This window comes from Mastigoproctus giganteus, chromosome 13 (genome assembly GCF_048544385.1).
Source record: "Mastigoproctus giganteus isolate SK-2022 chromosome 13, ASM4854438v1, whole genome shotgun sequence".
Taxonomy (NCBI): domain Eukaryota; kingdom Metazoa; phylum Arthropoda; class Arachnida; order Uropygi; family Thelyphonidae; genus Mastigoproctus; species Mastigoproctus giganteus.
The window spans coordinates 158,043,438-158,067,260 of record NC_143587.1 but is presented as its reverse complement, the minus strand read 5'-3'; the positions used below and the strand labels follow the sequence as shown (position 1 = coordinate 158,067,260).

General features: G+C 40.0%; 1 protein-coding gene across 3 annotated transcripts in view; it reads left to right on the top strand.

Annotated features, from left to right (window-relative positions):
• Nucleotides 1–23,823, top strand: part of LOC150076549 (sphingomyelin phosphodiesterase 4) — a 324,202-nt gene that overhangs the window by 22,371 nt on the left and 278,008 nt on the right. For all 3 annotated transcript variants that reach the window (XM_090388185.1, XM_090388183.1, XM_090388184.1), the window contains exon 2: nucleotides 198–281. In XM_090388185.1, coding sequence (XP_090244311.1) covers nucleotides 198–281 — 84 coding nt within the window. The remainder of the gene's footprint in view (nucleotides 1–197; nucleotides 282–23,823) is intronic.

The following is a 23,823-nucleotide window of genomic DNA, read 5'->3' as shown; positions in this document are numbered from 1 at the left end:
AAAAATGGCAATCTCCATTTTTCCAGAATATAGACGTCAGTTGTGTAGGAAAATACCATGATTTCAATAAATGTTTGTGTTTGGTGCCAATTAAAAAAGTATGTCAAATGCTAGCTTTTCAAAAATGTATATGTATAAAGATAATTATACTAATTATATATTAATTTTTAAAGTGGATTCTATTCAAAATTTGTTAGGTGGTTTTCCAAAATGCCTTACTTGCTCCACTTTCTCAGAGGTGTGTAGATCTGGCACAGCTGCTGCAAACTGCCACTCTCAAGGTTGGTAAAATTTTGAATTTTTTACTAATATATTTATTTTTTAGAGAATATTCTAGTTTTTAATAAAGATCCCTTTAAATGCTGTTTTCATTAAACTTGATGATAGCGACTGCTGACCTGAGATTTTTAGTTCTTATTTCTTTTTCCTGCTTCCAGATGAAGATAGCATTCCTTTTCCCCAATTTCAGACAAAGACCTTGAAATTATAACTGTGCTACTAAAGCTTGGGTGAAAAAAAAAAAAAAAAAAAGTCATTCTTGCAGGAATAAGTACAGATACTCCCCGGCTTATGTAATACTCGACTTACGGAAATTCAGCTTTACATAAGTTTTTGCCGGGTTGTGCAAACAAATCTTGGAAATATATTTTGCATCCCGTAGGAATAAATTGGGTATTGTAAAAATATCATAATGTGATAACACATTTTTTGAGGTAATTCATTCCAAGACCTCAGAAGTTGAAATTTTTGCTATATAAGTAAGCTATTTATCTCTCCAAAAGGTCATTTTTATCATGAAAATTCACTACGTTATCGTTATCGTATGTTCTGTTATAAGAATCAATTTTGAATGCTTTTGTGATATTTTTCTAAAACACATTTCTGGAGGTCACTACCATAAAACAATTTGCACCTTCTGGTTTATTGGGCTTTTCTGTTAGCGCAATCTACGTCAATCAATTTCCGTATTATAAATGCATAGCAAATTCGATATTATTGCATTTATGATAATACCGATAACTGGAATTCTGTGAGTTTTTACATTACAGTATTATGGTGAAATCAGTTCCCCTTCATTAAGATGTACAATCATATAAAAAAAAAAAAAAGCATAAATAAATTTTCAGAATCTTCTCTTCATTCCTATTTACTTATTACAATGGTAAAGGGAAAGGGACCAACGGAAAGGGCAAGTGCTGGCAGTGCTAGGAAAAACAAAATTGATTTTGAAATAAAGGTGATTAATTAAGAAGTACGAAGCAGGACAAAGTTTGTCATCTATTGCATTATCATTAGCAAAGGTACATGATGCAAGAAAGCAAGCTTATACAGCAACAGCCAAAACAAAAAAAAAAAAAAAAAACGCGCGCACACACACACACACCTTTCTCATTTCACTCATCCACTCACTCCAAATGTTTGTCTAGTTCTGCCTTGAATCTATATAAGCTATCAACTTCTACGATGACAGATGGAACTTTTTTCCAGCAATCAACCACCCGTTGGCTAAAGGCAAAACTTCCGCACATCTATCCTACAACTGTCTTTCCTCAATTTGAATTATGCCTTCTCAGGCAATTATTCTGAGCAAGCGGAAAATCCCATCAGCATTGAGCTTTATACACCTCAATCAGATCGCCTCACAGGTGCCTAGTCTCCAGACAGTAATTTGCAAAACTTAAGCATTTCTTCGTAAGAGCAACCCCTTGTTTCATCCACTAATCTTGTTGCCCTTCTCTGTACTCGTTCCAACAGCTCTACATCCATCTTAAAATGAGGCCTCCAGACCTGTATACAGTACTCAAGGTGTGGCCTGACCATTGCCTTATACAAGGAGATAATCACTTCCTTATTCATGCTAGAAAAAATCTTGTAGACCGTCTGCACTGCACTGCTCAGAAAATTTTATATATGCTTGCACAATTACCCCCAGGTCCTTTTCACTCTCTACCACTAAACAGGGCGCCTCCGTAGCGAGGTGGGAAGGAGCAGCAGCAGTGCGTAGCACACGCTTCTTGATTAGACCGGGGTTCGAGCCCGTCACCACCAAATACGGAGGATGCGGAAAGGTCAGGGAATGACCACCGCATATCCTGGAGCAACATGGCCTTAGTTGCTAATGATCTAAAGTTGCTAAATCTAATGAAGAAGGGCCAAATAGCCCTGAAACGGTGCTGTCTGGGTGGTGGTATCCATCTGAGAATAAGTAACATTAGTCTTCTCCTTAGGTGAAGCGTTACTTATTCGAAGTAGTGCAATATCATGGCAACTCGTTGTGAAGGTATTCACAATATGAGATATAACTTAAAACGATGCTGTTTTATTAATAATCTGATTTATTCAGATATAGCTATGTATTCCTGATGCATTTGCACTATATTTATACATAGTCTAGACTCCTTCATAGCTTGAGGCTTATGCCCTAAACGCTTGAGTTGCTAATGATCCTAAAAAAAAAAAAAAAACACTAAACAGTGTAGTACCACACAGTTGATACGTTATTCAGGGGATACTGCTTCCCATATGCAGTACTTGACATTTGTCAATGTTAAACTTCAGTTGCCATCTCTCAGCCCACCTACTCAACTTTTCTAGATCCTGTTGCAGTATCGTACTCTCATTAGTGTCATTAACAACACTGCCGAACTTTGTATTGTCTGCAGACTTGGACATTAAGCCTGATATACCATCATCAATATCATTAATAAATACAGAAAAGAACAATGAACCCAACGCTGGACACCCTTGGGGACTCCATTATTCCATAAAGAGCAGTGTCCAATGATTACCACTCTGTCTTCTGCCACTCAACCATTCCTGTATCCATAGCCACAATTTTCCTCCAATGCCACACTGCTCCAATTTGTGCAGCAGTCTTCCATGTGCAACAGTATCAAAAACCTTTCTAAGATCCAAATAAAAGATATCAAAATTATTCTTTGCATCCAGTTCCTTGGTGACCACATCATAGTATCCAATCAAATTGGTCAGACAAGACTTACCCTTAACAAGCCCATGTGTCCGAGCTATAACTGAAGTCTTGTCTAGATGATCCTGCAATATTCTTTAAATAGTGCCTACATTAATTTCCTTGGAACAGAAATTAAACTGTCAGGTGTGTAAACCTGTCTCCCACTTTGATCCTCCTTTGTGGATTGGGGTCACATTTGCACATCTTCAGTCCATGGGTACCTCCCCTGAGTCCAAGGAAGCTCTCATACTTATGGCTAAGGGTTTGTTTACTTCCTTTGCTGCCTCCTTTAATATAACTGGATAGATTCCATCCACTCTAGGTGCCTTTCTTATGTTTATCTTCAACAATTTCTCCTCCACTTTACTCTCAGTTATTACAAATTCATCTAGCTCACTACTTCCCTCTCTGAATAACTCCATGTGTGAATGTAGATGCAAAATACTCATTTAGTTTGTTAGCTGCCTGAGCAGAATCATCAACAGTTGAACCATCGATGCCAAGTGGACCAATCTGATTCTTCCTCTTCCTTCTAGAGTTTACATAAGTAAATAACTCTTTGCTGTTTTTCTATGCATCTTTTGCCAAAGATTTCCTGTAATTTCCTCTGTCTGCTTAACCTCCTTTGTGATTTGGTTACAGACCAGCTTATATCTATCATAGGCTTCTGTGTCACCTGTTAATTTATATATGTATCTGATGCATTTTTCTTCTCTGTCACATGTCTAATTAGTTCATCTGACATCCATTTAGGCCTAAGTCTTGAACAATATTTCTTAGTTGGTATGAAAAGCCTACATTTCAAAATTAATTCGTTGAATGCTTCCCATTTTGAATTTGCTTTTAGTAACATCATCATTTGGTCCCACCCTATAGAATTTAAATACAGTCTCAGACCACTGTAGTCACCTATACGAAAACAAAAACCCTTCCCTTTACCCCTGATGGTAGTTGGCTCTGAGTAAATCCCACTTTAGCACACTGTGATCACTGCCACCTAGTGGTTCCTTTATCTGCAGATTCTTAATGCACGAAGAATAACTACTGATAATCAGATAAAGAGTATTACTTCCTCTAGTTGCCTCCCGTACATGCTGCTATAGAAAACAATCATCCAATATATCCATGTTTAGTCTCCAAAGCTAAGTTCCGGTCAACCCTTCCCAATCTTTTCCATCAAGGTGTATGACTGATGACTTTTGAGATTATGATGAACATCATGGTGAGATGCAATCTTCCTTACATTTCGAGGGTAGAGCTCTAAAACTGTATTCGCAGGCCGGCTGCTGGTTGGTACACCGGACCAAACCTATGGGTAACCCTCTAGGAGGCTTCCGGATCAGCTAGTGTATAATCTTGCTACCTCTACTCTGCCAGATAGTGACTGGAGGGAGTCAGAGTAGTGAGTATGTGGGGGGGGGCATTGTCGAGGCCTAGTTATGTCAAGGATCTGAGTATATTCTTACCATGTGTACATCATATCCAAAAATTTCATTACTTCGTACAGCACTTTTTCTTACTTTTGAAACCCCCCACTTTTTCTTACTATTAAATACACCATGAATTGTCAAAATAATAGAGTAAGCTTATCTGCGAAGAGATCTAAACCTCCCAAACACTTCCTAGTTCATTTCACAAATATAAATAAATAAAATAAATAAACTGAAGCCATTATCAACCCACTGCAGGATGGAAGCCTCTTCAACAATTCATGCCGAGAGAAATGGACCATAATCTGCCATGCTAGTCCAATGTGGGTTGGCAGATCAACCATATTTAGCAGTCGGGGGCTTGAACCCTGGTCTACTCAAAGAACGTGTGCTACTGCACTCACGCTCCTGACCACTTGGCTAGGGAGGTCTATTCACAAATTTACATGCTCTCAATTCTAATCTCAATGATGTCCATTTCCACTTGCAGTCTTCCAAACCCCATGTACTTTTTCTGACAGAATTTCAGTTATCGGTTGATTCAACCACTGCTCATCTCAGTTACCTAAATTATTCGCCGTATGATTCCTTTTGCCTCAAAGGTGTCATATGTCTGTTCCGATATTCCCTGTCAGAGACTTGGTAATTTCGAATCTCCTCTTTGGATCTTCTCTGCCTTAAAATCTCTCTACCTCATTGTGTCAAATTCACTGTTGTCTCTACCGTTCTCCCAACTCCACTAATCACTTGGAGCTCTTTGACTTCCTCTTGTTGCAGCTTGACTTTCTCCAGTCCAACTTTCCTAAGAGTAAGGAAATTTTCCTTGGTAATTTTAATGTTCACAACTCCAGCTGGCTTCCGTTTTCTAGTCACACTGACCCAGCTGGTCGAGATGCTGAGGCTTTTGCAATTACTAATGATCTTGCACAGATTGTTCATTTACCTACAAGAATACCGGACAATCCTAACCATGCAGCCAACACGCTTGATCTTTTTCTCACAAACAACCCTTCTAAGTACACAGTCGAAGTGAGTGGTCCTTTAGGCACCTCAGATCACAACCTTGTGATTGTCTCTTCTCCAATGGAGTCTTTATCACATGGCTATTCCCAACCTCGTATTGTTTAGCATAACAAGAATGCAAAATGGGATGACCTGCCAGATTTCTTTTCCTTATTTGGATTACTGTTTCAAACCTTCTGATGTCAACGTTTGCTCAGATAGTGTCAGTGAAATTATTCTTGTAGGAATGGAATCCTTTGTTCCAAACTTCACTTTAAAATCTTGTCCTTTATTTAAACTTTGGTTTTCCAATAAATGTGCAAAGGCTGTTAAAGGAGGCAGCAAAGAAAGTAAGCAAACACTTAGCCATAATTATGAGTTATCAGTGGAGTCCCTCAGGGTTCAGTGTTGGGTCCATTACTGTTTACTGTATTTATAAATAATATTGATGATGGTATATCAAACTTAATGTCCACGTTTGCAGACGATACAAAGGTTGGCAGGGTTGTTAAGAACACTACTGAGTCTATGCTGCTGCAACAGGATCTGGAAAGGTTGAGCAGATGGGATGAGAGATGGCAAATGAAGTTTAACATTGACAAATAAAGTACTACATATGGGAAACAGCAATCCCAGAGCAACGTATCAACTCTGTTCTACTACACTGACAGTGGTAGAGAATGAAAAGGACCTGGGGGTAATTGTGCAAGCAGATATGAAGTTCTCTGAGCAGTGCAGACGGGCAGCAAGAGTAGCTCATGGTGTCTTGTCAATGATATACAGGAATTTTTCTAACAGGGATAAGGAGGTGATTATTCCCTTGTATAAGGCAATGGTCAGGCCACACCTTGAGTACTGTATACAGATCTGGAGGCCTCATTTCCAAGAAGGATGTAGAGCTGCTGGAACGAGTACTGAGAAGGGCAACAAAATTAGTGAATGGAACAAAGGGTTGCTCTTACAAAGAAAGGCTTAAGTTTTGCAAATTACAGTGTCTGGAGACTAGGCACCGGCGAGGTGATCTGATAGAGGTGTATAAAGCCTTGAATGGTTTGAGCAGGCTCAATGGTGATGGGATTCTTCCCTTGCTCAGAATAATCACCTGAGAGGGCATAAATTCAAATTTAGGAAAGACAGATGTAGGATAGATGTGCGGAAATTTGCCTTTAGCCAGCGGGTAGTTGGTTGGTGGAACAGACTCCCATCCCTTGTTGTGGAAGTTGATAGCCTAAATAAATTTAAGGCTCAGCTGGACAGGTATTTCGAACCAACGGAGGGGTGAAGTGGAAGGTTTTTTTTTTTTTTTTTGCTGTGATGCTGCCATAAGCTTGCTTACTTGCATCATATGCCTCTACTAATGCTAATGCTGTTCAAGAGAAGAATGTTGCATATTGTAATGGGCTTGTTTCCAAATCTTCAGTTTCATTTTCTGCCTCCATCAAAGCTCGCAACAATTGTAAAGCAGTTATTAATCAGTCCAAACTAGATTTTGAACAGGCTAAGAGTAGAAAACTTGCTTCTTGCCCTAATGGTAGCTGAGCATTCTGGTCTCTTGCCAAAGCTATTGGCTGCAACTTTTGCCCACCTTTGCTGCCACCTCTGTCAAAATCATTTGGTTCTGTTGTCACTTTAGCCAAGGATAAAGCTGACCTGCCAGCATCCCATTTTTCTTCCAAATTCTGTATTAATGATCTTAGTAAAACACCTCCCATCATTTCCAACACGCACTATTCAATGCCTCCCGTGGTCTTCTAACAAAAGGATGTCAGAAGGATTTTGACTAATCTCGATGCTAAGAAAGCACCATGTCCTGATGGTATTTCTCCACTTATTCTCAAAACCTGTGCTGATGAACTTAATCCAGTTCTTTGCTGCCTTTTTTCACTTTCTTATTCCAATTGTGTTTTTCCTTAATGTTGGAAATTTGCTTATATCCAGCCAGTTCCTAAAAAGGGTGACAAGTCCCTCCCATTCAATTATCATCCCATTGCAATTTCTTCTATTCTTTCTAAAGTAATGGAGAAATCAATTAACTGCCAACTCTTAAACTACCTAGAAACCTTCCGTCTGATCAGTGATCACCATTATGGATTCCACCAGTGTCGATCCACTGGTGATGTTCTGCTTTATGTTACCCACTTATGGACAAATTCAATGGAAAAGTTCGGGGAAATTAAAGCAGTTCCTCTTGATCGTGTTGGCATAAAGGTTGCCTAAACAAGCTTCCATTTACGGTTTTCAACTGTTTTTTGGAATTATTTATCTAGTTTTCTCTGATCGCTCACTGAGTGTGATGGTAGATGTTAATATCAAATTACTGTTGCACAGAATGAAAAGGATACAAAATAAATTATGACAAGTTTAATAATAGGAAAATATATACATATATTAGATTAGATACATATATACAAAAAAAAGCTTTCGGTTGTTTTTGTCAACCTTCTTCAGTCAAACTGACAGTTAAGAGTAAAACATGACGGTGTGTACTGCCAATCATGCACATGAACTGCATGATTAACTGTTGGATGTTGAAGCCTGTGGCTGTGATGCATGTGGACGTTTCCAGCGTTTGTCACTAGTCAGAATTGTTGTTTCGATGATAGGGTGCACCCGACATCCACTGCTCCTATTGACCGAGGTATTGGAGCATGTGATGATCAACGACTCCAACCAGGCGCGTCGTCGATAGTGGCGGAATCTATCCACAATAACGACATCGCTGTGTGGGTCAATGTCGTGGTGGGTTGCCTAAACGTGTTCGGCAATAGCTGATTGCTTTACATCCGCTCTACAACAGTAGACCTGTTGACTCTGGGTATGAAATTTGCTGTTCTCCCAAGAAACCCACCAATTACTGATATTGCCTTAGGCGTAGAAGCGTGTTTAACCCGTTTCCCTGAAGATGTGGCAAACACAATTTGCCTAAAAACAGCAGCAATTTTGCACCATGCTCGCCCTGCTTCTTCCAGTCTCAACCGCAGACAAATTTCTGCTCTTAAGACATTGAAACAAGACTCATCCTACCGGCAGATAAAAGACGTTGAACAGTCGTAATGAATTGCACAGATTACGAGACAAAAGCCTTGCTGCTCTTGCAGGACACTTCTGTTTACCAACCCTTAACCGTTCCTCCCATCAAAGCCTAGGCGCCTCCGTAGCCAGGTGGGAAGGAGCAGCAGTGCGTAGCACACGCTTCTTGATTAGACCGGGGTTCGAGCCCGTCACCACCAAATACGGAAGATGCGGAAAGGTCAGGGAATGACCACCGCACCGGAGCAATATGGCCTTAGTTGCTAATGCTCCTAAAAAAAAAAAACCAAACCAAATCCCATCAAAGCCTTGGAACGATGGGAGTCGAAAGTGAACATCTCGTCAACAGTTGGTTTAAACAGAAGAAAATAACAGAATCCACACATAATCGCCTCCGGCTGCCAGATTCCATAATTCTACGGACTACCGAAGGTTCATAAAGAAGGCATACCGTTAAGACCCATTGTCTCTTGTTGTGGCTCACCGAGTTATGAATTAGCAAAGTTTGTCTCGGGGCTCCTTTCTCCCCTAGTAGGCAAGACCACCAACACCGTCTCCAACAATAGTGAATTTATAGAACGGATCCGAACCCTATCCATCTCACAAGATCAAATCAAGGCATCATTTGATGTAGTGTCACTTTTCACCTCCATCCCAGTAGAACTTGCCATCACATGTGCAAAGCAGCTCTTGGATAACGACCAAACCCTTGGCAGCAGAACCGAACTAACACCAGGTGATATCTCCAACGCCCTCAGACTGTGCTTAACAGGTGATGCAATTATGTTCAACGACTCCATTTACCAACAGGTACACGGCACAGCCATGGGTTCCCTGTTAGTTCAGTCACGGCAAATATCGCGATGGAGGAATTAGAGGGTTGTGCATTTACGAATGTACCAGATCCCATTACCTTTTGGTGTCGCTACGTGGATGATGTGTTCGTGGTTATCCCCAGAAATTCGGGTGACCAACTCTTTGATCACCTCAATTCTCTGTCGCCTTTCATAAAATTCACTATCGAGCTAGAATCGGACAACATCATACCATACTTAGACACCCTTGTCTGACGTGAGGGCATGCACTTGAAGACAACTATCCATCGTAAACCAATGTGTGCTGGCCAATTTACCAACTACCGGTCAGCACATGCGCATAGCCATCTTCTTGCCACTGCACGAACCTTGCTAACTCGTGCCTGGACCCACTCTAGTTCTGTAGATGAGAGGCATGCCGAAATTGCTAAAGACAAGGTGGATCTTACGAGGTGTGGCTATCCCATCAATACCCTTGACAGGTGTGACTTACAGACACATGACCACGTAGCGACCAACAGAAACATCCAAGGTAGTGACTCAACCGCGAGCACCTTTATCCCATACTATCCAAACCTATCACAATAGGTTTCTAGGGTCTTAAAATCACATGGGATAATGCGTACAACTCCCACGCAGAAAGTTATGATCTCTCATCTATAAAGTGAAAATACCGGTCACCACCTTACCAAGTCTACCGCATCTCTTGCCATTACTGCACTAGCTGCTACATTGGGGAAACTGGGAGACGACTCGAAAAAGTCTTTCCGAACACGAAAGAGCAATCCGCTTAGCGGATGTCGAGCATTCAGCCATTGCCGAACACGTTTGGGCAACCCACTAAGACATTGACCCGTGTCGCGGTTGTTGATAGGTCCCGCCACTATCGACGATGCGGCTCGTTGGAGTCGTTAAACATCACATGTCCAATACCTCAGTCAACAGGAGCAGTGGATGTCAGGTCCACCCCATTATCGAAACAACAATTCTGACTAATGACAAACACTAGCAACGTCCACATGCATCACAGCCACAGGCTTCAACATACAACAATTAATCACGCAGTTCATGTACATGATTGGCAGTACATGCCCTCATGTTCCACTCTTAACTGTCAGTTTGACTGAGGAAGGTTGACAAAAACAACTGAAAGCCTTTATGTATGTATCTAATCGAATATATGTATGTATTTTCCTATTATTAAACTTGCCATAATTTATTCTGTAACTATTTCGCAACAGTAATTCGATATTAATAATGAATCCAGAGCAGACAGGCCTCTTTAATCAGATGGTAGATGGCTTTCTGTCTTCTAACTTTTCCACTAATGCTGGTGTCCCCCAAGGTTCAGTTCTTTCCCCTACTCTTTTCCTCTTGTATATTAATGACCTTCTTCCGTTGACTGGAAATCCTATCCATAGTTTTGCCGATGATAGCACATTGCATTCCACTTTCCATTTTGAGAAACCTTGCCCTGCTCAATCAGCTTCAACTTCACAAATATCCACTACCAATTCCTCAAATGCCGATCTCCAGGTAATTCTCCACTGGCGCAAAGACAACTTAGTTGATTTCAATCCTTCTAAAACTTAGTCTTGTCTCATATTTCGCAAAAAGGATTCTTCTGCTCCTATGCTTATCTTTGGTGACACTCCGATTTATAGGCAAAATGATATATATATCTCTTTTGGGGATTACCCTGACTTCAAATCTCTCTTGGCACAAGCACATTATAAATATTGCTTCCTCTGCATCTAAAAAACTAAGTTTTTACTTTTGCTCTCGGTGGTACTTTTCTTCCAAATAGCTGTTCACTGTACAAATCGCAAATCCACGCTACCATGGAATATTGTTCCCACATCTGGGGCAGTGCCCCCAAAACCTCTCTCACGCATCTAGATTCCATTCAGAAGAGGGCAGTTAGGTTAATTAATGACTCCTCTCTAACAGAGTCTCTCCACTCACTGTCTCATGGACGTACAGTTTCTGCTGCATGCCTTTTCTCCAGATACTTCCATGGGCACTGTTCTTCTAAATTGGCTTCTATAATTCCCACTTTCAAAGCAGTCCGAACACGTGCTGCCACCGGGATCCGGAAAAGTTGTTCCCCGCATTTTGCCCCGGCACTTCCCCCCCCCCTGCATTTCGTCTCCCACATTTCGCCCCCAGTAGATAATGAATAGGCTATAGAAATGTAAATAATACACCTAATTTTTTATTAATTCTAATTTATGTTGTTTTAATAGAATGAATCAATCAAAGGTAATCAATCATAGAATAAATGTACATTATTATTGTTTAAAACTCGAAGTTGTATGCAATGCCTCTAAGGTAATCAATCACATTACAAATTTGAAAATCTTGGACTATTCTTTTGATTCTAGCAGAAATTGCAGCATACTTCTTGTTCCATCAGAAAACTACTCCTCGCTACGCGCCAATAACTGAAGATTGTTACTAGTGGAAAAAATAAGCATGCGACCCGGGAGCAGTTCTTCCTGAGTGAGAATCATACAGTAAAAATTGTTTAATAGATTTGATAATTGAGAGCTATTAAGTGCTCGATAATTCCTATATTCTATTATATTATAAATCAACAGAGATTACCTTTATTTTAGATATAGGGAGCATCTTTTCCAACTCTCCTAGTCCAACTCGCTAATAATTCTTGAGGATGGCAATATCAATTTTGCAAAACAGGTAGGACATCTTCCCCACTGTCAGAACCGTAGTGTTCAGACTGTGCGGTCTCAACAACGAGAAGTCAAAAAGACTTCTGTCTTCAAACACCATGCCTCTGCCAGCAAGGAAACCATTACGTGGATTGGCATAAAATTAGATTTTTGAAGGTCTAAACTGTTTAATAAATATGGACCGATTATTTTTTTTGGTCCTGTAGCTGGACTTTAGAATTAAATTTAGGGGTCTACTAATTAACTACTGGGGGCGAAATGCGGGGGGGGGGCACTTTTCCGTAAGCCAACATCCATTTACTGTCCAACTTCAAACTCATAGAACCAACTTTTCAACTTCCTTGTTTATTCATTTAACTGCCGTTTTCTGGAACAACCTTCCTTCCTACGTATTTCCTGAAAATTAGTCCACAGAAGTTCAGCGTCAACAAATATCTTCTTTTGTCTTCTCAACTAACGTTCCTAAAAAAACCAGATAACATAGCATTAGATTATATAGCATTAGCCAAAAAAAACCAAAAAAAAACCCCTTATTTCACCCACCCACTCGCTTCAAATGTTTGTCAAGTTCTGCCTTGAATTTATTTAAGCTATCAACTTCTACGACGACAGATGGAAGTTTGTTCCAGCAATCAACCACCCGCTGGCTAAAGGCAAACTTCCGCACATCTATCCTACAACCGTATTTCCTCATTTTGAATTTATGCCCTCTCAGGCAATTATTCTGAGCAAGAGGAGGAATCCCATCCGCATTGAGCATGCTCAAACTGTTCAAGGCTTTATACACCTCAATTAGATCACCTCGCAGGTGCCTAGTCTTCAGACACTGTAATTTGCAAAACTTAAGCCTTTCTTCGTAAGAGCAACCCTTTGTTCCATTCACTAATCTTGTTCCCCTTCTCTGTACTCGTTCGAACAGCTCTACATCCTTCTTAAAATGAGGCCTCCAGACCTGTATACAGTACTCAAGGTGTGGCCTGACCATTGCCTTATACAAGGGAATAATCACCTCCTTATCCCTGCTAGAAAAATTCATGTATATCATTTACAAGACACCATGAGCTACTCTTGCAGATCATCTGCACTGCTAAGAAAACTTCATATCTGCCTGCACAATTACCCCCAGGTCCTTTTCAATACAGTAATACCCCGACTTACGCTACCCCGACTTACGCGAACTTGGAGTTACGCGGTTCTTGATTTTTTCGTTTGGCAACGCTGCCGCTACTATCTTCAAGGTCGTTTTTCATATGTTATCGATATCCGGTGCGACGGCGGAGATTGAGAGCGAAAGATGAACAAAATTCAATTTTGCTGCTTTTATGTTTTTTATATCAGTGAAGGGGAAACACATTTCACCATAATAACGTAAAAACCAACACAGTTCCAGCTATCGGTATAATCGCAAATGCAATTAGATCGAGTTTACTACCAGTTTATAGCAGATTTCACTAGCAGAAACGCAACTGGATTTTTATTGTTTTATGGTAGTAACCCCTAGAAATGTGAGGTGTTAATAGTGTATCTCTTTCTTTATGGTGTTGTTTATTCAGTTGCTACATGCGCTCAGCTTTGTTTATGCGTATCAAGCGTGCTCCTCGTTTTGTAATTGTGCTTTATTCCCTAAAAATTAGTAAAATTAAACGGTGTGAAAAGGAAGCGTCCTGGTGAAGACACTGCAGATTCAGAGAGAAAAAGAAAAGCAATTATCGATAAACAGAGGCGGACTGGATCAAAAATTCTTACCCGGGAAAATTTATAGTGGCCTCACACTATGGTTTATGGCCAAAATCACACTGGCCCACCGGGGTTTCCCCGGTAAGGCTTATGGCCAGTCCGCCTCTGTCGATAGAGAAAAAATATGAAATTGTGAAACGCTTTGAGCGAAATGAAAGACCATGTGATATTGCACGTGCTACAGGCCTAAATGAAGCAACGGCGAAAAGCACATGACAATTGCAAACTTGACAGGTTGAAAATTGAAAAGATCTCAATTGTAAAGGGCTTAAAAATTTTAGAAAACATAGACTCCAACGAAGAATGCGTTATAGCTACAAAGCAAGGAATAAAAAAAAATTATTAGCTTGCTACGAAGAAATTCTGCGTGAAAAAAAGGAACGCGCTGTGTCGTCAGACGAATTTGTTAGATTTTATGAAGCCATCGACATCGAAATAACTTTTTAACCTAAGTCATTTGTTTTTTTAATACATATTTTGTATTAATATGTATAAAGAACTGCAATTTTATTAATATTTTTCTTCTAAACTAGTGTTTTTGTTAGTCCTTGGTCCCAATTAAGCAAAATTTATATGTATTTATATGCAAAGTTGTACCCCGACTTACGCGAATTCGACTTACGCGATTTTCGCCGGACCCACCTATCGCGTAACTTCGGGGTGTTACTGTACTTGATACAAAGTTTAGTTTCAACTTCCAACCGATCAGTATTGTTTAGTGTTTACATAGTTCAGTGTTGCTTTTCCAACAGCTTTTATCTGAATGGCTTTTGATTTAGTTTTTTATAATTTTATATTCATTTGTGTTCCTTTATTCTCTTTCTGTAAACCCATATTTCTATCAAAATGGATTCAAGAAGAATCAAATATGCACTGCTAAGTTCAAGCGTAAAGTGATTGAGATTGCAGAAAAGTTAAAGAATTGTGCAGCTGCAAGATACTTTACTACTATGGGTCTAATGTTAGGAATTGGAGGAAGTGGAAACTAGATTTTGAACAGTCTAAGAGTAGAAAACTTGCTTCTTGCCCTAATGGTAGCCGAGCATTCTGGTCTCTTGCCAAAGCTATTGGCTGCAACTTTTGCCCATCTCTGCTCCCACCTCTGTCAAAACCAGGTGGTTCTGTTGTCACTTGAGCCAAGGGTAAAGCTAACCTGCTAGCATCGCATTTTTCTTCCACTCATGTATTAATGATCTTGGTAAAATACCTCCCACCATTCCCAACATACTCCATTCAATGCCACCTGTGGTCTTTCGTCAAAAGGATGTCAGAAAGATTTTGACAAATCTTGATGCTAAGAAAGCACCATGTCCTGATGGTATTTCTCCACTTATTCTCAAAACCTGTGCTCATGAACTTAATCCAGTTCTTTGCTGCCTTTTTTCACTTTCTTATTCCAAACGCGTTATTCCTTCTCCTTGGAAATTTGCTCATATCCAGCCAGTTCCTAAAAAGGGTGACAAGTCCCTCCCATCCAATTATCATCCCATTGCAATTATTTCTACTCTTTCTAAAGTAATGGAGAAATCAATTAACTGCCAACTCTTAAACTACCTAGAAACCTTCCATCTGATCAACGATCGCCAGTATGGATTCCGTCAGTGTTGATCCACTGGTGATATTCTGGCTTATGTTACCTATTTATGGGTAACATAAGCTAGAATATGGACAAATTCAATGGAAACGTTTGGTGAAACACAAGCAGTTACTCTTGACATCACAAAGGCTATCGATTGTGTTTGCCATTAAGGTTTTCCATCTTATGGTTTGTCAATTGTTTTTTGTAATTGGTTATCAAGTTTTCTGTCTGATCGCTCACTGAGGGTGATGGTAGATGGCTCTGTCTTCTGACTTCTCCACTAATGCTGGTGTCCCCCAAGGTTCAGTTCTTTCCCCTACTCTTTTCCTCTTGTATATTAATGACCTTCTTCCGTTGACTGGAAATCCTATCCATAGTTTTGCCGATGATAGCACATTGCATTCCACTTTCCATTTTGAGAAACCTTGCCCTGCTCAATCAGCTTCAACTTCACAAATATCCACTACCAATACTTAAATGCTGATCTCCAGGTAATTCTCCAGTGGGGCAAAGACAAATTAGTTGATTTCAATCCTTCTAAAACTCAGTCTTGTCTTATATCTCGCAAAAAGGATTCTTCTGCTCATATGATTATCTTTGGTGACACTCCGATTTCTAGGCAAAATGATATATCTCTTTTGGGGATTACCCTGACTTCTAATTTCTCGTGGCACAAGCAGATTACAAATATTGTAATGTGCTTGTGCACCTAAAAAACTTGGTTTTCTTTTTCGCTCTTGCCTTTACTTTTCTTCCAAACAGCTGTTCCTAAGATTTCTTGTAATCTGCCTTCACCTGCCTAATCTCCTTTGTGACTTGATTACAGACTAGCTTAAATCAGCCATAGGCTTCTGTCACCTGATAGTTTATATGCATCCCATACATTTTTCTTCTCTGCCACGAACCTCATTAATTCATTAGACATCCATTTAACTCTGTTTTCTTAGTTGGTATGGAAATCTAGTAGCCTCCAAGATTAAGTCTCTGAAGACTTCCCATTTAGAATTCACCATTGGTAACATCATCAGTTGGATCCCACTGTATAGAATTTAAAAAAATGTCTGAGACCACTGTAGTCATCTTTACAAAAACAAAAACCCTTCCCTTTACATCTTTACATGGTAGTTACATCTTTAAGTAAATCCCACATCAGTACACTGTGATCACTGTCACCTAGCGTTCCTTTATCTGCAAATTCTTAATGCATAAGTAATCACTGGATAATCAGATCAAGAGTATTACTCCCTCGAACGTGTTGCTGTAGAAATCAATCCTCCAATAAATCCATAAATGTCTTGCTAGCGTGCGAATGACCAATCCATGAGTTCCAGTCAATATCTGGAAAGTTAAAATTCCTCATTACAAGACATTCTGATTTACTGGCCCACACCTTGAGTACTGTATACAGATCTGGAGGCCTCATTTTAAGAAGAATGTAGAGCTGTTGGAACAAGTACAGAGAAGGGCAAGATTAGTGAAGGGAACAAAGGGTTGCTCTTACGAAGAAAGGCTTAAGTTTTGCAAATTATAGCGTCTGCAGACTAGACACCTGCGAGGTGATCTGATTGAGGTGTATAAAGCCTTGAATGGTTTGAGCATGTTCAGTGTGGATGGGATTCTTCCTCTTGCTCAGAATATCGCCTGAGAGGGCATAAATTCAAATTGAGGAAAGGCGGTTGTAGGATAGATGTGCAGAAGTTTGCCTTTAGCCAGCGGGTGGTTGATTGCTGGAACAAACTCCCATCTGTCGTTGTAGAAGTTGATAGCCTAAACAGATTCAAGGCAAAAGTTGACAAACATTTGGTGCGAGTGGATGGGTGAAATAAGGAGTTTTTTTTGGGTGATGCTATATAAGCTTGTTTTCTTGCATGATGTTCCTTTGCTCATGCTAATGTCTAGAAACTCCCTCATGCTGATTAATCACTTTATTTAACCAGGCTCACATCGAGTGCAAATTTAAATTTGACTTTAGATGATTCGAGTTGCTCTCCATTTGTGTGGTATTGGCATAGCCGCCGTAGCCTAGTGGTCAGGTGCGCGGGTGCATAAGTACACGTGCCTTGAGTGACTGGGGTTCAAGCCCGTGACTGCTGAATATGGTGCTGTTTCTTGTATTCTGTCTATCTTGTTAACTCCTCTGACTGTTTGGTCGTCCCAGAGTATAAACAGAAAATTGATTTATTATTTATTTATTTATTTGGGGTCAGGTGCCACCAGTGGTTTCTCACATCTACACCATTTGTATAATTGACCTTGAGCTGCCTTCATATTTTAATATAATGTTCTGGAGACCTGCTCAGGGAAGATTGTGGGCTCTGTCTGCATCAGAATTGCCCAGTTCCAAAGCTCTCAGTTCCTGAGACCACAATTTTTCACTTTTTTCCCTTGTCACTCAATGTTGTTTCCTTATTTTCCTTATCACTAAGTTCATTGTTTCGATTTCGTCAGATTCCTTAAATTTGCAGATATTGCCTTAAAGCTTTTCTTTCTTTAAACTAGTGAATGTCAGATCTTGAGGTCCCTCCTTTCATCCTGATTAGGAGTAGATCAGAGTGATGTTTCATCTTCATTCAGAACAGAAATGTCAGGATTGTTCATTTCTTTCTTGTTTGCTGAACTACTTCTGTTCTGATTGTGTGCGTGGTGCAGTTGCCATATATCTGAAGTCAGGTTTGCTCACTATTTTTGATGCTTTCAGATTCTTTTTCTTTACATTTTCTTTCTTCTTTTCATCTCCTTTCAAAACAGGAATGTCAATGTTGGTCGTATCTAAAGTGATTAGATTATTTCCATAGAACATTTGAACCCTGTATCGTTATTCATTCTCTCCTTTGCTGTATCCATTTCTTTTTTTTTTCCTTCTCCCCTTTATCTCTCTATCATTTATCATTTCCATAGTCTTGGTGTCCATGTTAGTATGAAAGTCTATCCCTGTTCTGAATATTTATAATTGCAAGTATAACACAGTACCCAACACAGTTATGCTAAATATAATTAATTCACCCTGAAATAGTTTTTTTTTTTTTTTTTTTTTTATTTAACGGGTAAAACTAACAGTAAGTTTAAGAACTCCTTATGTGCTGTATTATAATGACTAAGTATATTAAAGTAGCATCGCTTAATTTTCAGCACTCACCTCTTGATGAATCCACTTGGATGTGATGAGTTATAGACGACACATAGTTAATAAGATTGAGAGACTTAATTGTATTAAATCATTACTGAAGTTGTGGTTAAATTAAAATTAAACATGAAATTAATCTCTAAAGCATTTAGGGCATAAGCCTCAATGGGAGAGTCTAGACTATGTATAAATATAGTGCACTTGCGCTATATTTAGCTAACTGAAGACTAATATTGAAAGTTGCTCGTGCACAACTATTGGCTTTTCATTAATAATTAATCAATTCAAGGTTATCCCCACCTTTACGATTTTAATTGACAACCGTGGAATGGAATGTGCAATCCCTTTCTTATGCACATATTTTAATGGGTCTAAATTAATTTCATGTTTTTCATTTTTTAAATTTAAATTGAACCATGACTTCAGTAATGATTTAGTACAAGTAAGTCTCTCACTTTTATTAACTATGTGTCTTCTATAACTCATCACATTCAAGCGGATTCATCAAGAGATGAGTGCTGAAAATTAAGTGATGCTACTTTAATATTTTGTAATAACTGAGAGCAAAGTGGAGGAGAAATTGTTGAAGTTAAACAAAAGGAAGGCACCTGGGATGGACGGGATCTATTCAGTTATATTAAAGGAGGCAGCAAAGGAAGTAAGCAAACCCTTAGCCATAATTATTATAACTTCCTTGGACTCAGGGGATATCCCCGTGGACTGGAGGTGTGCAAATGTATCACCAATTCACAAAGGATGTTCGAAAGGTGACACAAGTAGTGGCATGTGATGCAAGAAAGCAAGTGTATGAGCTTATGCAGCATCAGCCAAAAAAAAAAAAAAATCACACCATTCCCTCCAAATGTCTGTCCAGTTCCTCCTTAAATTTATTTAACCTATCAACTTTCACAACGACAGATGGAAGTTTGTTCCAGCAATTAACCACCTGCTGGCTAAAGGCACATTTTCGCACTACTATTCTACATCTGTCTTTTCTTAATTTGAATTTATGCCCCCTAGGTTCGTTATCTGAACAAGTGGAAGGATCCCACCAGAATTCAGTGTGCTCAACCCATTCAACACCTTATACACCTCAATCAGATCACCGTGCAAGTGCCTAGTCTCCAGCCACTGCAGCTTGCAGAACTTAAGCCTCTCTTGTTAAGAGGATCCCTTCATTCCTCCTACCAATCTTGTTGCCCTTCTCTGTACACGCTCAAGCAAATCTACATCCTTCCTAAAATGAGTCTTCCAGACCTGTATGCAGTACTCAAGGTGTGGCCTGACCATTGCCTTATACAGAGGGACAATCACCTCCTTTTCCCTGCTAGCAAAATTCCTATATATCATTGACAAAACCCCATGACCTGCCCTAGCAGCCTGTCTGCATTGCTCAGAAAACTTCATATCTGACTGCACAATTACTCCCAGGTCTTTTTAATTTTCTACCACCTTAAGTGTAGTACCACACAGTTGGTACATTTCTGTGGGGTTACTTCTACCCATATGCAGTACTTTGCATTTGTCAAGGTTAAACTTCAATTGCCACTTCTTAGCCCATCTGCCCAAATTTTCTAGATCCTGTTGCAGTAGCACACTGCCATTACTGTCATTAACAACCCTGCCAACCTTTGTATCATCTGCAAACTTCAACGCTAAGCCTGATATACCTTCATCAATGTCATTGATAAATATACAAAACATCAGTGGACCCAACACTGAACCCTGTGGGACTCCACTAATAACATTAGTCCACGAAGAGCAGCACCCATTGATTACCACTCTCTGTCTTCTCCCACTCAACCATCCTTTTATCCATTGTAGCAACTTACCCTTAATACCATTCTGCTACAATTTGTACAATAGTCTTCCATGTGCAACAGTGTCGAAACTTTCCTGAAACCCAAATATATGATATCAAAATTATTTTTTGCATCCAGTTCCTTTGTAACCACATCCACAAGTAACTACAGACCTGTTAGGTTTAACTTGTGTTCCAGGGAAAATAATGGAAACACTGGTTAAAGAAGTATTGCAGCATCATCTAGACAAGACTGCAGTAATAGTTAAGACACAGCATGGGGATAAATGGGCCTGTTTTACTGGAATCCATAGAATATAAATGATGATTAGGTGTTTAGCCAGTAAAATAATATCTTTAATATAAATAGATACTGAATATCTTTAATTACAAATATATACTGTAGCTTTCGAGACATCGTCTCTTCTTCTTCAACAGAAAATGGAAACTTTAGAGATAAAATTATTTTGACGGACACAGTTGTGCGTGCGAGGGCACGAGGTTGGTCATTTGATCATTAAACTGGTGTTTATTGTTGCTGCATGGATGTACGTAGTTTTTTTTCTCCAGCACTTGTCTAAACCTAAAACGGTTGTCTCTAAGATGGGGTGTAGTCTCATGCCTTTGCAGCAGTTCATGGCTCTCTAATTACACAATATATTGAGTGACTCTAACCAGAGGCGGTGGCGAAAGTGTCGGGAGTGGTCAATTATTTCATAGTTCCGCTTATCCGGAATTATTTCATAGTTCTGGATTGAGGTCGTGGTGGGTGGATCAGAAGTGTTTCGCGATTGTGGACTGATCGGTCTCAGCAAGGCGAATCGCTCTGTCGTATTCTGCAAGGCAGTCTTGAAGACGTCTCTCCTATGTAGCAGCTTTCACAGTCTTTGAAGGCTATGCGGTATATTACACTGCTGCGTAAGAGAGGGGTGACCGAGGTCTTTACATTGGAAACTAGAGAACGTAAGCTTCTACCAGGCAACTGCATGCATTTTATGCGGTATTCTCTCTGAGATCCGGCCTGACATGCCTGGACTGTGAGCTCCTGTGCTTGCAATAAACACTTGTCTAATATGTGTCAACACACATATTAGGGTAGCTACAATTGATCAAGTCTGTCCTCACTCTAGAAATCTCGTTGTGCCTAGCTTCATCTGTGCTTAAATGGCTCCAAGCCCTGGAGAATAGAGTGCGGGCAGTGCTGTTGAGGTGCCTAGGAGTATGGCCGGATCTGTAGTTTGTGAACTGTCCACACCACATAGGCTTATGGTGTACTGAGGTTTCTAGATGTGGGCCCACGCGTTTTACTAGGACGTCCAGGAATGGGAGAGATCCGTCTACTTCTAACTCTAGAGTGAACTGGGTGAACACAGACAGGGAATTGAGATATTCTAGCAATGTTGTTTCAGAGCCATGTGGGATGACAGTGAAGATGTCATCAACGTATCTGCACCATGTTGTAATAGGTACTGGCGGATTCAGGAATATCTGTTCTTCCATGGCGATGTTGGCCACTACGGAACTAACAGGGGTGCCCATGGCTGTGCCATGTACCTGCTGGTATACGGAATCCTCAAAGGTAAAGGTGCTGCTTGACAAGCACAGGTTGAAGGCAGTACGGATGTCGTCAGTAGACAGTGATGTTCTGTTTGGAAGGTTTGAGTAATTATCAAGGAGCCTCTTGGTGCGGTGTACGGCCTGTTGGACAGGGATTGATGTAAATAGCAACACTACATCAAATGATGCCATAACAGCGTTGTCAGAAATTGAGAGCTCTTTAATAAGGCGAATAAATTCGCCGCTGTTAGTGACAGTGTGTGTGGTATTTCACACCTCTTGTAGGAAATACCACCCACACTGTCACTAACAGCGGTAAGTTCATTCATCTTATTAAAGAGCTCTCAATTTCTGACAACGAGGTTATGGCGTCATTCGATGTAGTGTCCCTGTTCACATCAATCCCAGTCCAGCAGGCCGTAAACTGCACCAAGAGGCTTCTAGAAAATTACCCAAACTTACAAAACAGAACATTACTGTCCACTGATGACATCTGTACTGCTCTCAACCTGTGCTTGTCAGGCAGCATCTTTACCTTTGAGGATTCCTTATACCAACAGGCACATGGCACTGCCATGGTGCCCCTGTTAGTTCTGTTGTGGCCAACATCGCCATGGAAGAATTGGAAGAGCATATATTCCTGAACCCACCAGTACCTATTATAACATGGTGCAGATACATCGATGACATCTTCACTGTCATCCCACATGGCTCTGAAGCAACATTACTAGAACATCTCAATTCCTTGTCAACGTTCATCCAGTTCACTCTAGAGTTTAGAAGTAGAGGGATCTCTCCCATTCTTGGATGTCCTGGTAAAACGCATGGGTCCACAGCTAGAAACCTCAGTGTACCGTAAGCCAATGTGGTGCACACAGTTCACAAACTATAGATCCGGCCGTGCCCCTAGCCATCTCAACAGCATTGCCAGCACTCTATTCTCCAGGGCTTGGAGCCACTCCAGCACAGATGAAGCTAGGCACAACGAGATTTTCAGAGTGAGGACAGACTTTTTCGCCTTCAATATCTCTCTAACCCCTGAAGATTTTGAACATTTGCAGCTATCATCAGAAAGCTAAGAGAATAAATTAGTCTGTAATTAAGTCACAAGGGGGATTATGCAAGCTAAGCCAGATTATGAGAAGTCTGGCAAAGAAACCTATGCTTATATTAACAGTAGAAGGAAGCACTTGGATCACATTGGGCTGCTTGATATTAATGGTTTAATTGTTTATGACCCTACTGAGATTGCTGAAAAACTGAATAGATATTTTGCATCTGCATTCATACATGAGAAATTCTTTAGGGAAGAGGATGTCAGAAGTTTATCAAACTCTAATGGTGAGCTGAATGATTTTGTGATGACTGAAAGGAAAGTGGAAGAGAAATTGTTGAAGCTAAACATGAGGCATCTGAGGTGGATGGGATCTGTCCAATGATATTAAGGGTGGTAGTAAAGGAGGTGAACAAACCCCTAGCCATAACTGTGAGAGTATGTTTGGATTCAGCAGAAGTCCGTATGGACTGGAGATGTGCGAATGTATCCCCATGTCACAAAGGAGGATTAAAGGTGACATGAGCAATTAGCCATAATACACATGCCCTATTTGTATAGCCATAATAGAGTAATAGACAGGTTAGCTTAATGTCTCTTCCAGGGAAAATAATAGTCACTTGTTAAATAGGTAATGACAGGAATGCAATTATACTGCAGTCACAGCATCAGTTTGTTAAGAGGCAGTATTGTCTAATCAATCCTATTGGATACTATTGTGCAATAACAAAGGAACTGGATGGAAAAAAGATTTTAATATCATATACTTGGATTTCAGGAAAGCTTTTGAAACTGTTGCACATAAAAGACTATTGTACAAAATGGAGCAATGTAGCATTAAGGTCAAGTTACTGTTATGGAGATAAAGGAATGGTTGAGTGGTTTCAGTGGGTACTTCTCTTTATTAATGGAGTCTCTCGGTGTTCAATTCTGGACTCGTTGTTTTCAATATTTATTAATGATATTAATGAAGGTATATTAGGGTTAATGTCAAGGTTTGCAGATGATAAAAGGTTGAGCAGGGTGGTGA